We start from the raw sequence: 14,612 nt of genomic DNA on the forward strand, positions 1-14,612 counted from the left end.
GTTTTGAAATCATTAGGAAACTCTACTAAGTACCAAACTCTATCACCCTTATATCTTATCTATTTGCGGCATTAAGACTTTTCCAGAATTGTCACTTTCCATGGCTTTTTGAATGAGATCAGGTCTTCATAAATCTTTAAGGCACATTCACTTTCAATAGCAGCCACAGTTATTTGATATGGCAGATCTGCTTTTCCTTTCAGATCGCTTTTAAAATTACTTATGGTTCACTATTCTTTCCTTGAATTGCAACATGATCATTGACTATATATTTTAGCTAGTGGTATCGGTGCACCCTTATGTTGTTCTATTGTGTAGAAACAACTACCTCAGATGCAACTTCAGGTGAAGGAACTTCAACCCCAAATCATTAATGTCCACCCTTCGTAGTTCACTACTCCCACTAGTTTCACCATTCTCAATGAACGTAGCATTACCCGATTCAACTAATATCGTACTATGGTTAGAACAATAAAATTTCTTCTCCTTTGATTCTTTCAGGATAGCCATATGGCAGTCATATGATCAAGTTTCTTTTCATGTGGGATATATAGCTTTATTTATGATGAGCAACCCGTTACACGTAAATACTTCAAACTAGGTTTCCTTCCGTTCACAGTTCATAAGGGATCTTAGGAACTGTCTAACTAGAAACCTGGTTCAGCACATACGTTGCAATTTTAATGCATATATCCACAAAGAAAGAGGTAAAGAGAAATTACATAACATGCTTCTAACCATCTCTATTATAGTACGATTCCACCTCTCTACTACACCATTCTTCTAGGAGTATTAAGCATACTGTATTGTGCACAATGCCTCTACTTTGAAGTAACTTTCCATAGAGCTCACCTCCTCTATCAGATCTCACTACTTTTACTAATCTAGCCGTCTTTCCATCTTATCAGTGAACACCTTTAGCACATCCACAAACTTAGACCTTTCATGCAGTAGATAAGTATATACATACTATGAGTAATCATCAATAAAGGTGATGAGGTCCTTTTCACCGCTTCATGAAGGAGCATCGAAAGGGACACATATATCGGTGTGTATTAACCTAAGAAACTGAGTGCTTCTTGTGGCTGGTTTCTTTACAGTATGTTTAGTCTGCTTTCCTTTAATGCAGTCTATACATACATGTAGGTCATTAAAATCCAATTGAGGAGGAATTTCACCCTTCACCAACCTCATTCTTCCTTTGGAAATGTGACCTAGTCTTTGATGCCACAAGAAACCGATCTTTCATTAGATGTGCTATGATTAGTGCCTCTAATTTCAACCACCAAGTATTACTAGAAATTTCAATAAGACTCCTTTCATAGCAAACAAGACTTTAATGTTTACTTTGTTATCGAAACAACCCTTTCTTTTAGGACAATCCAACTTGAAGAGTCTCGTTTTATTGCAAAAGAAACATTCCATTTCCTAAGGTCTTTAACTTTACAGCCAGATTAGACATGTGAGTCACATGATCACGGATTGGATGGGACCAGTCAAACATTTTCATAGTTAGCTCATTTATGAGACTTCCTACATCTGACTTACAACCAAATCCGACTATGAGCACTACTTAAATATACTCTATAAATTCCTTCTTATTTTCTGTCTTAGACATCGATGACTTAACCCTTTCTACCGTCATCAACCTCATTACGTTCAAACTCAGCCTATTAGATTGATCTTATCTCTTACACATATTTTTGTTTTAAAAAAAAAATATATATATATATTATGAGCTATCTTCCATAATGGCTGAGGGCCCCACATCAATTACTATGGCGAAATCTAATGTCATCACACCCAGTGTGAACCAGATCTTTTCAGACTACTCGCGAAATTGAGACCATTGAACTTTTCGACAGAGTTTGAAAATGAAAATACATTTGCTGAAGCTGCAAGCTTTAATACATGCTTACCCTTTACTACTTTGAAACTTTACTTCAGATTCTAAACTTGGTATAAACTTTCGCGTTTGTATTTAAGCAACCTTTGGGCAATACTTAAACACAAACACTTTCAGTGACGCCAAAATACACTTTAATAACTAATCATTTAAAACTCAAGTCAAATGGTATATTACCTTTGGGTATATATACTACCGACTATAGTAAAAAATGACTAGTTCTTTTCATATTATTAACTATATTCAATGATCCACCTTTGGATGATCTCCAAAAATATAGAAAATAAAATAATTGATCACTAAAACTTTAATGTCATTTAGCGTCTTTTTTTTTTATCATGATCAATCATACTACTATTAATTTTAATATTTGTAAGTAAATAACAAGATCACTTTGGTGACAAACATGTCATAAACTATACGAACATTAAAAGATTAATAGGGAAATTTCTCCTAATATTATGTTATATTTTATAACATAATTTCTATATTGTGTTAATATTTTATAACACAAGTTACCTATTAATAAAATGCAGCGAAAGCATTTTTTTAAAATTACAACTTTTATATATACAATATTTTAAATTAATAAAATATTATATAGCTTATTTGTGTCCCTGAAACTGTATGGAACACTTGTTCATTTTCATACATTTGTGTAGTAACCGTTAACACGTCCAGAATTTTAAACCATAATGAATCAATTATTTCACTCAAACTTATGTATTCATTGACATTCATGAATCCACACAACCAGCAATTTATGTTGCCGTAACTAATTAAGTAAAATAATTAATTCTAATCAATCCTTTTGTAACGGCACTACACAAAATCCCTTAATCATGCATGTAACTTATATTTGTTATCGTGAAACCCAGATTTCACGTTGACACTATTAAACAAATACTCCTTATCATCGCAAAGTTGCAAACTTAATGGTGACTCTTTCATATTACGACAATAACCGCAGTAACAACATTATTTTCTTTCTTTTATGGCAGTTGTCGCTCTCAAATCTTTAAACCAGTGTCATGTTCTTAATTAAAAAAAAAATCACTTATATCATGGCAGCGACAACGCACAATTGATCCTTTATCAATTTCGACATGCCACTATGAACAGTTCTAGTGATTGATCTTTTATCATAAATGTACGGTTATGAATCGTACGATTACTTAATTATACTTTTTCAACCCACTATCATTTCTGCTATGCATTCTCTTAGTGATACTATTACGCCCTTAATGATACGAAACATAGTACCATCCCTTTTTAGAACGTCACTTATTTAAGAAAAGGTCAGTGGCTTGATCCATATAATTAAGCACTCGTTCTCAAACATGATCCAATGTACTTAAACCGATACATATGTTTACCATGCCGTACGATATACGAGAACTTACGTTACTATTACATGGATCATGAACACTCTTTAAAATGGATTAACCCATGTATGTTCATGAACCCATGAGAACTAATTACAGTGAATTAATTAAATCTAGATTGGCTCTGATACCACATGTTAATTAATTTTATGATTTCAGTTATGAAATCTACACCCAAGACCATATTCTAGTTTAGATTAATTCAACCCTAATACTTTCGAGAGAAGAAAGAAGAAACACTAACCTTAATTCATTCGTATTTGGATCAATCCTCATGTTGATCTTCTCCCCTTTAACCTTCTCTTTAGTGATTTCTTTGATGGACAAGAAATCCTAATCCTTTCACTCATTCTCTTAACCAATGATATTATTGTGGTGTCTTTCTAAGAGAAGTAACTCTCTCTTTCTTACTCACGTAAGAACAGAAGAAGTGTGGCCAAATATATATTTATTGTCTTGGTAACTATTCGGTGAAGAAACATCACACTTCATACCCTCTTGTCTTAACCACTACTATTAATATTTATATATATGATTATAGAGAAATGACATTTATTATTAAGGTAAATTAAGTAGGAGGGTTATCAATACACCCATATTCTAATTCTTTTATCGAAACCGATCCATCACAGTATCGTCTTTTATATTAGAATATAAAATTTTAATATGAACTTGAACTTTGTACTAAACCAATAGACACATAGGTCATATAGAATATAAAATATTCTTACACTCCATAGACTGAGCAGGCAGTGCTCGCATGCCTTGGAGTTGTCCAGAGGCCTGATGTCAGTTTGCTCAACCGGGCTGGATGATGAAAACTTCAACGACTTTAAGTGGCGGAGAGGGAATATACATCGTGACTGGAGAAAGTGAGGCAGAGGAATGTAGAGCCTAGATTGGGTGTGAAGTCGGATTTGAAGTTAAGGCCGCCAGATCTGCAATAGGAGCTTAAGAGGAAGGTTTATGGCTACTACTTGCAGGAACCAATAGAGGAACAATGGGAGTGGAATCTTTTGAATGAATACCATCAATTGTAAAACGTGAATCGAAGATGAAGGCTTGAAGAAGTCCACGCCTAGTTTTTTTCCTTCTCTTAACCTTGTCCATCGAGAAAAAAAGATAAGCAAGTAGAGAAGAGAGAAGGAAGAGTTCTCATCTGATGAAAAAGAAAGGAAGAACCCTGATCGCTTTCAGCTACGAGAAAGAGGAAAGAGAAAGCTGGTAAAGAAGTGGATTTTATCAACAAGGAGATCATTTAGTCACTCAGGCTTACCATACATGTAATTATTTTCACCACGATTATTGTGAGGACCATTATTATGAATTTGATTTAATGTTTAAGGTAATTCTCTGAGATGATCTTAAAATATGATTTTCACCAAAAGAGCTCATAAAGAGAAAAATAATCAAAAAAAGTTTCATTAAAGATGACATTTACTTTATAGATATTTAAATGTACATAATTATTTAAATAATTAAAATAAAATAAAATCATTTTGTTATTTATGAATAATACGTTTTTGAATTTGAACTTTTTCAAAAAAAAAAAATTATTTTCAATCTTTTACTTTTAAATCCTAAAATTTTAATATTTATTTATTTAATCAACCCTAGGGGTAGAAAGTATCTATTTACCCTTTAGTGAATTTTCTTTTGGTCATCTTCACCTCTTAGAGTTATATCTGTAATAAAAACTGTTTTACGATCATCCTGTAGAATTTCTCTAACTTGTTTTTTTGGACAATTTTTTCCACTAGCTTTTTTTTGGACAAATTTCTCTTAACTTTTTTATTACTGTTTCATTAACGTTTAATTATCACTCGTTCAAATCAACCACACCTAACCACTTACATTAAAACCAAGCCGAACCGGGGTGGGAGGATAAACCACCCTTGACTCAGGAAGCAAGTGGGTAGCTCAACCTCCACCAATACGAATGATCATTGGAGTGAGTAATATCCAAATATACCAAAATTGTAGTCTACACCGAACCCAACAACCAATACACGCGCTTCATTTTGCACGTGCAAGAAACGCAATCACACGTGAGTTGCGAGTTCGCTTATGCTCCGCGAGTAAAACCCACACGCCTTTCTCTTCTGTCCACCATCACTCACACGTATACGCACAAACAACATTATAGTATATATTTCTTTCTTTTTTAATCTTATTTTTGACGTCTTTGAAATACTTTTTAAAACGAAATGTCTTTTTCATACAAACATGGGATAAAGTTAAATATCGAAACGCATGCTTTTTTCATATAAAGAAAAATCAAATCATATATCGTTTTTTCTTTTAGTATACAGGATCAAACGTCAAAGAAGACAATCCAGCTTCTCTTGGGATCCGAGCTCAATCTCTGTCCGTGTTTGCTTACGTAAGCGTCTACGTCATGGTGAAGGTCTTCCAAGCAGCCGATGCGACCGATTTGGTGACGGAGCTTCGTCGGAGCTTCGATGACGGAGTCACTCGCGGCTACGAGTGGAGAGTCACTCAGCTTAAAAAGCTTCTCTTAATCTGCGATAACCACGAGCCTGAGATCGTCTCCGCTCTCCACGACGATCTCGGCAAGCCTGAGCTCGAGTCTTCCGTCTATGAGGTCAAACGCTTTTATGATTTCGCAGTTTTGTTTAATTATTAATAATCAGAAATTGAATCTAAAATTTTCAAACTAGAGATTTCGTTCGATTATCATACTTGTGGTCGGTGCCGTGTTGTGTTGTGTGACCATGATGTTTCTAGTTGGACACTGCATGAATAGAGAATTGAATGTTATAGGGAATCAACATAGACTCTGTAGATAGACTTTGGCTCCACCGCACCGCATTTAACAGTAACAAAAATCTTTACATATACCATATATCTATATGTTTGCAGTCAAACCGCTTTGTTCCGTACCGCTTAATACGAACCAATACTAATGAGAAAAAGATATTTGGTCAGGTTTGTTGAAAGCAATACGCATTTAATGTTGCTCATGCTACTTGTGGACCTTAAAACAATTAATTTAATCAACCTTACCAACCTGAGTTTTCTCTGGGATTTACACGTGTTTTCAAATACGTTTTGTTCCTTCAGACATAGAGCTGACCTTTTCTCATTTAATGTTTACCAACAGAAATTGTCAGTGAGGTTGATAGCTTTCTATTCCTGTCATGTGTTGGTTTGTTTGGTTACTGCTATCTACTCGGTAGTTATTTGATCTTGATGGTTAATTAATTATGCAGGTTGCTCTGTTGAGAAACTCTATCAACTTAGCTGTTAAGCAGTTAAAAGACTGGATGGCACCAGATAAGGTGGTGAATGCAGAGTTTTGGTTTTTCAAACTTGTTGTTTAAACCCACTAATCATTACTCTTTTTACTTTCAGGCTAAGACTTCTCTAACAACCTTTCCTGCATCAGCCGAAATTGTGTATGAGCCTCTTGGAGTTGTGCTTGTAATCTCTGCCTGGAATTATCCCTTTCGTATGTTTAAACAATCAAATTTACCCATTTCACATGTCTTCCTTCTGACGCCACTTACAGTTAATTTGTTTCTTGCAAGTGTTGTCTATTGATCCTGTTATTGGTGCGATATCTGCTGGGAATGCTGTTGTCCTAAAGCCGTCAGAACTAGCTCCAGCTTCATCCTCTCTGCTTGCAAAGTTACTTGAACAGTATCTAGATTCTTCTGCAGTGAGAGTTGTTGAAGGGGCTGTCACTGAAACAACTCTGCTACTGGAGCAAAAGTGGGACAAAATATTCTACACAGGTTTGGCTTAGTCTGTTTCCTTTCCAAGTCTAATATGAAACACACTTGTAGTGAATTATTTCAGGAGTTCCACTCTTGCTTGGTTAGGTAGTTCTAGAATTGGGCGTATCATAATGATGGCAGCTGCAAAACATCTCACACCGGTTGTCCTGGAGCTTGGAGGAAAATCTCCTGTTGTTATAGACTCAGACACCAATCTGAAAGTACTGAAAATACTCCTTTTCCTAGATTCATCCTCTGACTTGTTTATCTAGAGGCATTGTTGCATTTCCTTTGTTTAGAGGCTGAAAGTGATATATTTTTATTCTTCTTTTTGCTACGAAGATTACTGCCAAACGGATAATTGCAGGCAAATGGGGTTGCAACAATGGACAGGCATGCATTTCTCCAGACTACATCTTGACAACAAAAGAATTTTCTCCAAAAGTGGTACGGTGAAGAAACTTAAGATTGATTTTTGCTGCACGTTTTTAATTTGACCTTTATCTTTTCTCTGCCCAAGATTGATGCACTGAAGCAAGAATTGGAGGCATTTTATGGGAAGAACCCTATGGAGTCCAAAGATATGTCACGAATTGTAAACTCGAATCACTTTGATCGCCTGTCTAAGATGTTAGAGGAGAAGGAAGTTTCTGACAAAATCGTCTATGGGGGTCAAAAGAACAGAGACAAGCTGTGAGTTCCTCTTTATATTGACGATGGATGACATCATTTCCCTTTTGTTAATCTCTTTTCTCCATCCTTCAGGAAAATTGCTCCAACAATCTTGGTCGACGTGCCATTAGATTCTCAGATAATGAGTGAAGAAATATTTGGCCCTCTCCTTCCAATCATCACGGTAAGAACCATTTGTCAATCTATGAAGGCTCTGCTTCATTCGATTATGTTTCAAAAGGCATATTTAACGATCTATTTTGTTCCGCACAGCTCAACAACTTGGAAGAGTGTTTTGACGTGATTCGTTCTCGACCTAAGCCACTTGCTGCATATTTGTTTACCCAAAACCAGAAGTTGAAAGAGAGATTTGCCTTGACAGTTTCTGCTGGAGGCATCGTGGTCAACGACATAGCTGTTCATGTAAAAACAATCGCTCTATCCAAGCAATTGTTTAATTATCATAATAATAATAATAATAATAATGTATTAACATCCAAACATATCCGACATTGTGCAGCTTGCAGTTCCCACATTGCCATTCGGAGGAGTCGGTGAAAGTGGAATGGGTTCTTACCATGGTAAGTTCTCATTTGATGCTTTTAGTCACAAGAAGGCTGTTCTCTACAAAAGCTTTATAGGTGATGCAGCAATCAGGTATCCACCCTACTCTACAGGAAAGCTTAGATTGTTAAAGGCGCTTGTCAACAGCAATATACTCGAAATATTCAGAGTCATTTTAGGTTTATCTTAAAAGGTTGAAGATAAAACAACTACACACACATTCTCTTCGATTGGGTTTTTTGTTGTATGTTTTGGTGTTGATGAATATTGAAAGTCTATAAATAAGTGGTTTCTTCTTTTCAACTTGGTTGTTTACAAACTTAGATGACAAAAGTAAAGAGTCTCTTTGGATTTTTTTTTTATCTAACCATGTTGTAAAAGCCTCCCCTAAATAAAAAAGGGAAAGAAAGATTGTATCAGCAAACGCAATCAAGAAGAGTCTTCTTGAAGAATGCTCTGAATCTCTGCCCTTTGATCATCTGTAAGTTGTTGTGGGAACTTAGTCCGAAACCAAACTCTCAAATCTCCTCTCTTCTTCCCTCCCTCCTTTGGATTTGGCATACCTTTGCCTTGAACCACTGTGACATATCCAGGGTGAATAACATCTTTTATCTTCAAACTCATGTTGTCACCATCAGGTAAGGCAACACAGAACTCGAATCCCGTTAGAGCTTCGAGTAGAGAGACTTCCACCACCATTTCAAGGTCATCTCCTTCTCTTTTAAACACCCCATGCTCTTTCTCGACTATCACGAATGTCAAATCAGCCGGTACACTCCCCATTGCTTCGTTTCCTTTTCCTTCAAATGTTACTTTGGTTCCTCCTTTCCATCCTGGTTTCACTTTTATTTCCACCGTCTCTTCCTCCTCGCTCAGTTGCCTACACAACAAAGTTAAATCTTAGTTAGTCTTGTTTTTCAAAAGGACTCGTATATCCAAAGTTGAGTTTTTTTTTTTTTTTTTTTTTTTTTTGTGAAAGAAGCAAACCCTGAGGTTGTAATCACATCTCTCTTGATCTTAATCTTCTTAGTGCATCCGTTGCATAGCTCCTCGAGTGTGCAGCTTAGTTTCTTCTCCGTTGCTTGAGGTTTAGCCACTTTTGCGGACGAGCTCGAGTATAAGATTGGGTTTGCTAAGCTCCTTGGAACCGTGGTCGTCGATCTCATAAGTGTCGGCATAAATCCATTTGAATCCGTCTTGTTGCTGCTGCTGTTGCTCCTCCCTAAAAAAGACAAACTCCGCATCGTGAGATTCGGATTCGTCGTGGCCGTGTTCTGGCTACAACTTCTTGAAAGAGATGACGGCTTCCTTCTCCCCACGAAACTCGCGCTGTTGTCGAATCTATAGCTACGAACCTTGCAAAAATTTGCACCTTCCACCTTGTTAGCCACCGGCTTTGATTCCTAAGAAATGGATCAACGTTTGTCAGTGACATGAATCTTTTTCGGACCAGGAACAAGAGTAGGTTAAACTAGTCCCCTCTCAGAACTTCTCACGTTCTCTAACCATTACAGATCCAAAAATATATTGCATTCATCTACCCAAAACTTTGAAACAGTTATATTATATTTGTGAAATTTTAATATCATTACCTGGAAACGGAACGCGTTTGGATCATCAGAGACGTTGAAAATCTGTTCTTCGTGATCTTTGGATTTGGTGCGGAGCTTTCGTTCGTGTTTACTGGCCTTATGGATATGGTTAGACTTTTCACGAGGCAAAACTCTTGAGATTGCTCGGAAAAGTTTAAAGAAATCACGGAGGAGAAAGCTTCGTTTCTTTGTCGAAGGCTGAGCCGCCCCATGAGTTGCCATTCACGGCGAAGAGAGAAAAGGAGAGGCAGAGAGGAAAGCGAGAGAGAAATATGAGACGTTTTTTTTGTGTTTGAGAGAGATGGGCGATAGAAGAAAGGTACAGAAACTGTAATGTTTTTTTTTTTCCGTTACTTCCTTTTTTAGATCAAAATATTTTGACTTTGAACGGAAACAGGTAGAGAACATATCTTGAAACGCTTGTGTGATCATATAATCATTAAATAGGAGTTGATTCATTCTTTTCCATTTATTACATCTCAAAATAATTAGTCGCTGACTAGCTGTCACCCTAGAGCATGTTTATCCTTAAGTAAGTTTTTTAATGATTATTTTATACTTTAAATGTACTTAAGCGAAGTTAAGTACTAAAAAACTCTCATTTTGAGCGGTTCAGTGGGAGTTTTTTAATTAGGAATTCTTAAAAAAAATATTTAATGAAATTTTAATTTATTAAATAAAACATATTAAAAGATAACTTTTAAAACATATATTAAAAAAAACATAAAAACAAAGATTAGTACAATAATCGAGAATAGTTCGAAAAAAAAATCCGAGCTTGAATGGAAAAATTCTCAAAGGTAATGAATGGAAAAATTCTCAAAGGTTTAATCAAAATGTTGATCAAAATTTTCATCAAGTAAGCCCACTATTTTATGGGCTTTATATATTATGGCCCAAACCCGACCCGCAATGGAAATTTTTGGAATAGGCCCGCGGTCCACGTCTACAATTGCCATCTCTACATCCGTGTGGTTAAATGCATTTTTCAATATAGTTTAGATATTGTTTAACTTCTTTTTTTATCACGATAAAAATACAAAGATAATTATTAGTACGAATCGGAAAAAGCCTAATTGCTAGTGTCAATCCATAGTGGCAGCGTCATGTTAACATATGAGAAAACACGCTTTCTTCTTGTTCGAGCATGTCTTAAATCTGCTTGGGTGTTTCTGGAACTGTCTTTATAGACCACTTGTCCATCTTGGTAGGACGCCTATAGAGTTTTAAACTCATTAAGCTCAGTTGTAAAAACTTGCCAGTCTTCAGGTGTAGCTATCATTTTGACTAACTCCTGGGAGTCAGTAACAAAATAGTTGCAATACCGCTGATGTTGAAGTAAGCATTTTAAAGCCCAAACCAACTTTTTTAGTTCAGTGTGTAACAGCGAGATTTGCTTATGGCATCCTTGAAGCCTGAGAAGATCTATTGATCCGTCTTGAAGCTGTAAGATCCAACCTATACCACTTGTGGTATCCTCATTCTTCCATAATCCATCCACTAATATATGAATATAGGTACTTTAGGAGGGATACTTGGTATATATTCTATAGTGCTTTCTCATGGTTTGATCTCCTCATTGGCCAAGAACCATGCATTGCATTCTCGTGTCGCCAGATCGAGCGTAACCATACGTGAAAAATCACGTCCATTAAACAATTTTTCATTCCGGCTTTTCCAAATATACCAAATAATCCAAAGAAAAACCCTGGTTAATTCTTCCATATGGAACCAATGGTGGTTCTTGAAAGGAGATATTGGTTAACTTGCTTTGTTTAATGTGTAGAACATATACAACATATCCTATATACATATAACTAGGTGATGACCCGCACCATGCGCGGGGTGAATGAACTTAAGAAATTTATAAATTTTGACTCTATAGATATTGAAAAGGTAAAAAAATGACATATTATACATGGTATATATTAGCAGAAATACATGTTTGATATACAGATTGATGCTAAGAAAAACAATTTGAGATTGGAAGTTAACTGGAGTTTTTAGTGAACTCGAGTATCCGGATAACGATATTCTTATTATGGTAGAAAAATAGTAATTGTCCTATTAACAAAATTGTAACGTTATATTTTATTAAAATTATACCGGTTCTGGAGTATGTAAAATTGTAAAAGAATAAAAATAAATTGAAGTAAATAATATTAGGTTGAAAAAAAAAGAAGTAAATAATATGAATTTACAAATTTAGTGGGCTGATTAAGACTCGAATTTGTAAAAGAGGCCCATTGTTGAACCTTAATATCGATTATGACTCAAAATACATATTGACGTCTTTTAATATATCTTTTATTTTAAAAAATATTTTTACTAAAAAGTCTCGAGGGGGTACGAGATAAAGGGGATAGTCATATTAAATGCTAGTCATTTAAAATACTTTCAAAAATAGAAAGTATTATATGCATAGGGCGAACATTAAAGAATTCTACATTAAAAATGATATTTTTCTTAAAATAAATCGGAAAGAATTAAAAAATTTGCAAATTTAATGTCTGTCACCATTTGAATGTATTTTGTGGAATTGCTTATAAATTTTTTATATATGACATTTTGATTTTACAATATAACACAGTTTATATTGTCCACTCCGAAAATAAATTTTATTCACATATATAATCGTCTCTAAGTATCAACCAAAATACATGTCACAAACCAAATAATTATAGAAGAACATAATTATAAATCATTTATATATTTCAGTCCCTAAAAAATGTCATCTATCGTTCATGAATCGTAAAGAAGATATTATAACAATATGAATCGAATATATAGTCAAAACCCTATCACTTGTGAATATAAATATCAGACAATCCTATTAATTTCGTATAACATTAAAATCGTAGGTTTTCAGAGAATTATAGAAAATATTATATGCAAAGGGAGAAAATAAAGGAAATCTATAAAATGATATTTGACTTTAAGCTTAATCGAAAAAGAATAATATAAATTTCCAAATTTAATGTCTGTCACCATTTAAGATAATTTAGAAATCTAAAATTCTTGTTGCAAAAGTTAAGGGATTGTAAAAAAAAAATTAATATGTAATTCCATTTTGGATATATTTTACAATCATGCAAGATATTCCATAAATTTAGACATTTTGATTTTACAATATAAAACCGTTTATATTGATGATTCCCAAAATAAATGTCATGTATCCCATAAAAATCCAAAAATATTAATCAAAATAAATGTCACGTAAGAAAGTTTTATAGAAGAACATAATTATGAATAGTTTATATATCCCAGTCGCAAAAAACTGTCATGTATCATTTATGAATCATAAAGAACATGAATCTTATAAAAACAAGAATCATATGTATATAGTCAAAACCCCATCAGTTTTTAATTAAAAAAAAATAATGTATGATAACTTCTATGAAATAATATACTCCCTCCTTTTCATATTATTTGTCATTTTAGAGTTAAAAATTTTGTTTCATTTTAAGTGTCGTTTTATGTTTACAATGCAAAATTTAAAAATAATATTTTCCATTTTATTTTTCTACTGGTTGAAACATGGTTAAGTGTATATGTAATGATGTTTTTATTTTGGAAATATGCAAAATTAAATGTTTTCTTAATTTGTGTGCATAAACCTAAAGCGACAAACAAAGTGAAACGAAGAGAGTAGCAATATTTGATATAGAACCTATAAATAATAAATTTACACTTATAAATATACATTTAACCAAATTGTCCCTATGAATATTTGTGCTACCTAACTATAGAAACTAACATAATAATTAATCTTTTAAAACAGTATTGTCTAAATGTTCATAAGTAGGCTTACTTGAAAAATAAATTGTTTTCTCACATATGTTAGGAATCATTTGAATACGTGTAGACAAAATGTTAGGAAGAAAAAAGTTTAGAAAAGCGAAAATTGAATACTTTTAAAACATATTATTGACGAATTGTTCATGAGTAGGCTTACTCGAATAAAGAAGATTTTTTTAAGATTTTTTTCTCACATATGTTACAAAATATTTGAATACGTGTAATGTTAGAAAGATAAAATTTAAGAGAAACTATTTAAAAATAATTGTAAACAATAACTATACTTGAAAGTTTGTTTATCTATGAATTATTCTATTTTTTGTTCATGGGTAGGCTGTGTGGGAACCGAAATTCGCACTGTCGATTTCCGTTTAAATAAGGAAACTAGGAAAACCCTAATTTCCCAGAGGTCCCGGATCTCTGCGAGAGCCAACGACAAGTGATCGAATATATGCGGAAATCATGAAAAAATAACAAACGAGTTTAGAGAAAACAATAGATCTTATTTCGAGTCCGCGTAAGAGCGTTGCGATCATTACAAGAGAATACAAAGGCTTTGGCCGCAGGGGCCGTCAGCGAGTTACCTAGTTCTAGCAACATAAAACCCTAATCCTAGTTGAGTCGCAGCTCGATAACAAAGGACGAAAAAGATATCTAAAAGGCTTGGAATGATTTCGGACTGAACCTTGTTAAAGGCTGCCTACGTACCCCTTTCGAGGATCAAGCCGAACGTAGTTCAATTGATAGAGCTGGACAAGAGATCGAACTGCCTGGGCGAGTTCGTCTAGTAATTGAGTGCCAGTCATAGAAACCAAACTTGTCGAGAATAAGCCTAAAGTTTCTAAGTGCAGAGAATTCCGAATCTAAAAAGTTCCCCCTCTTGCTCCTCGCCTAGGACTCCTTATATACTAGCTCCAAGGTCGGTTTACGCTTTTACTCTTCTGCCCTTAAGCCG

The 14,612-nt window shown here is 34.4% G+C and overlaps 2 protein-coding genes across 2 annotated transcripts; one reads left to right on the forward strand and one right to left on the reverse strand.

Annotated features, from left to right (window-relative positions):
* The first annotated feature begins 5,485 nt into the window (after positions 1-5,485).
* LOC103868729 (aldehyde dehydrogenase family 3 member H1) lies at positions 5,486-8,585 on the forward strand. The gene is made up of 10 exons (XM_009146800.3): positions 5,486-5,896; positions 6,525-6,593; positions 6,667-6,763; positions 6,843-7,049; positions 7,137-7,252; positions 7,374-7,478; positions 7,552-7,724; positions 7,797-7,887; positions 7,977-8,126; positions 8,224-8,585. Exons 1-10 carry the CDS (start codon positions 5,690-5,692, stop codon positions 8,455-8,457), a joined length of 1,449 nt encoding a protein of 482 aa, XP_009145048.1. The 5' UTR covers positions 5,486-5,689; the 3' UTR covers positions 8,458-8,585.
* On the reverse strand, positions 8,542-13,953 carry LOC103868728 (protein psi1). The gene is made up of 3 exons (XM_009146799.3): positions 9,860-13,953; positions 9,255-9,670; positions 8,542-9,147 (listed from the first exon to the last, which is right to left on the reverse strand). Exons 1-3 carry the CDS (start codon positions 10,079-10,081, stop codon positions 8,697-8,699), a joined length of 1,089 nt encoding a protein of 362 aa, XP_009145047.1. The 5' UTR covers positions 10,082-13,953; the 3' UTR covers positions 8,542-8,696.
* Between the last annotated feature and the right edge of the window lie 659 nt (positions 13,954-14,612).

The sequence above is a fragment of the Brassica rapa genome, chromosome A05 (genome assembly GCF_000309985.2).
Source record: "Brassica rapa cultivar Chiifu-401-42 chromosome A05, CAAS_Brap_v3.01, whole genome shotgun sequence".
Classification (NCBI taxonomy): Eukaryota; Viridiplantae; Streptophyta; class Magnoliopsida; order Brassicales; family Brassicaceae; genus Brassica; species Brassica rapa.

Excerpts from the sequence above, each read along its gene's own strand:
- LOC103868729 (XM_009146800.3), top strand. The coding sequence starts at position 5,690 with ATGGTGAAGGTCTTCCAAGCAGCCGATGCGACCGATTTGGTGACGGAG. Across the intron at positions 6,764-6,842 it reads TGCCTGGAATTATCCCTTTC|TGTTGTCTATTGATCCTGTT; the intron begins GTATGTTTAAAC and ends GTTTCTTGCAAG. Across the intron at positions 7,888-7,976 it reads CTCTCCTTCCAATCATCACG|CTCAACAACTTGGAAGAGTG; the intron begins GTAAGAACCATT and ends TGTTCCGCACAG.
- LOC103868728 (XM_009146799.3), bottom strand. The coding sequence starts at position 10,081 with ATGGCAACTCATGGGGCGGCTCAGCCTTCGACAAAGAAACGAAGCTTT. Across the intron at positions 9,671-9,859 it reads CAAACGCGTTCCGTTTCCAG|GAATCAAAGCCGGTGGCTAA; the intron begins GTAATGATATTA and ends TCCATTTCTTAG. Across the intron at positions 9,148-9,254 it reads GATGTGATTACAACCTCAGG|GCAACTGAGCGAGGAGGAAG; the intron begins GTTTGCTTCTTT and ends TTTGTTGTGTAG.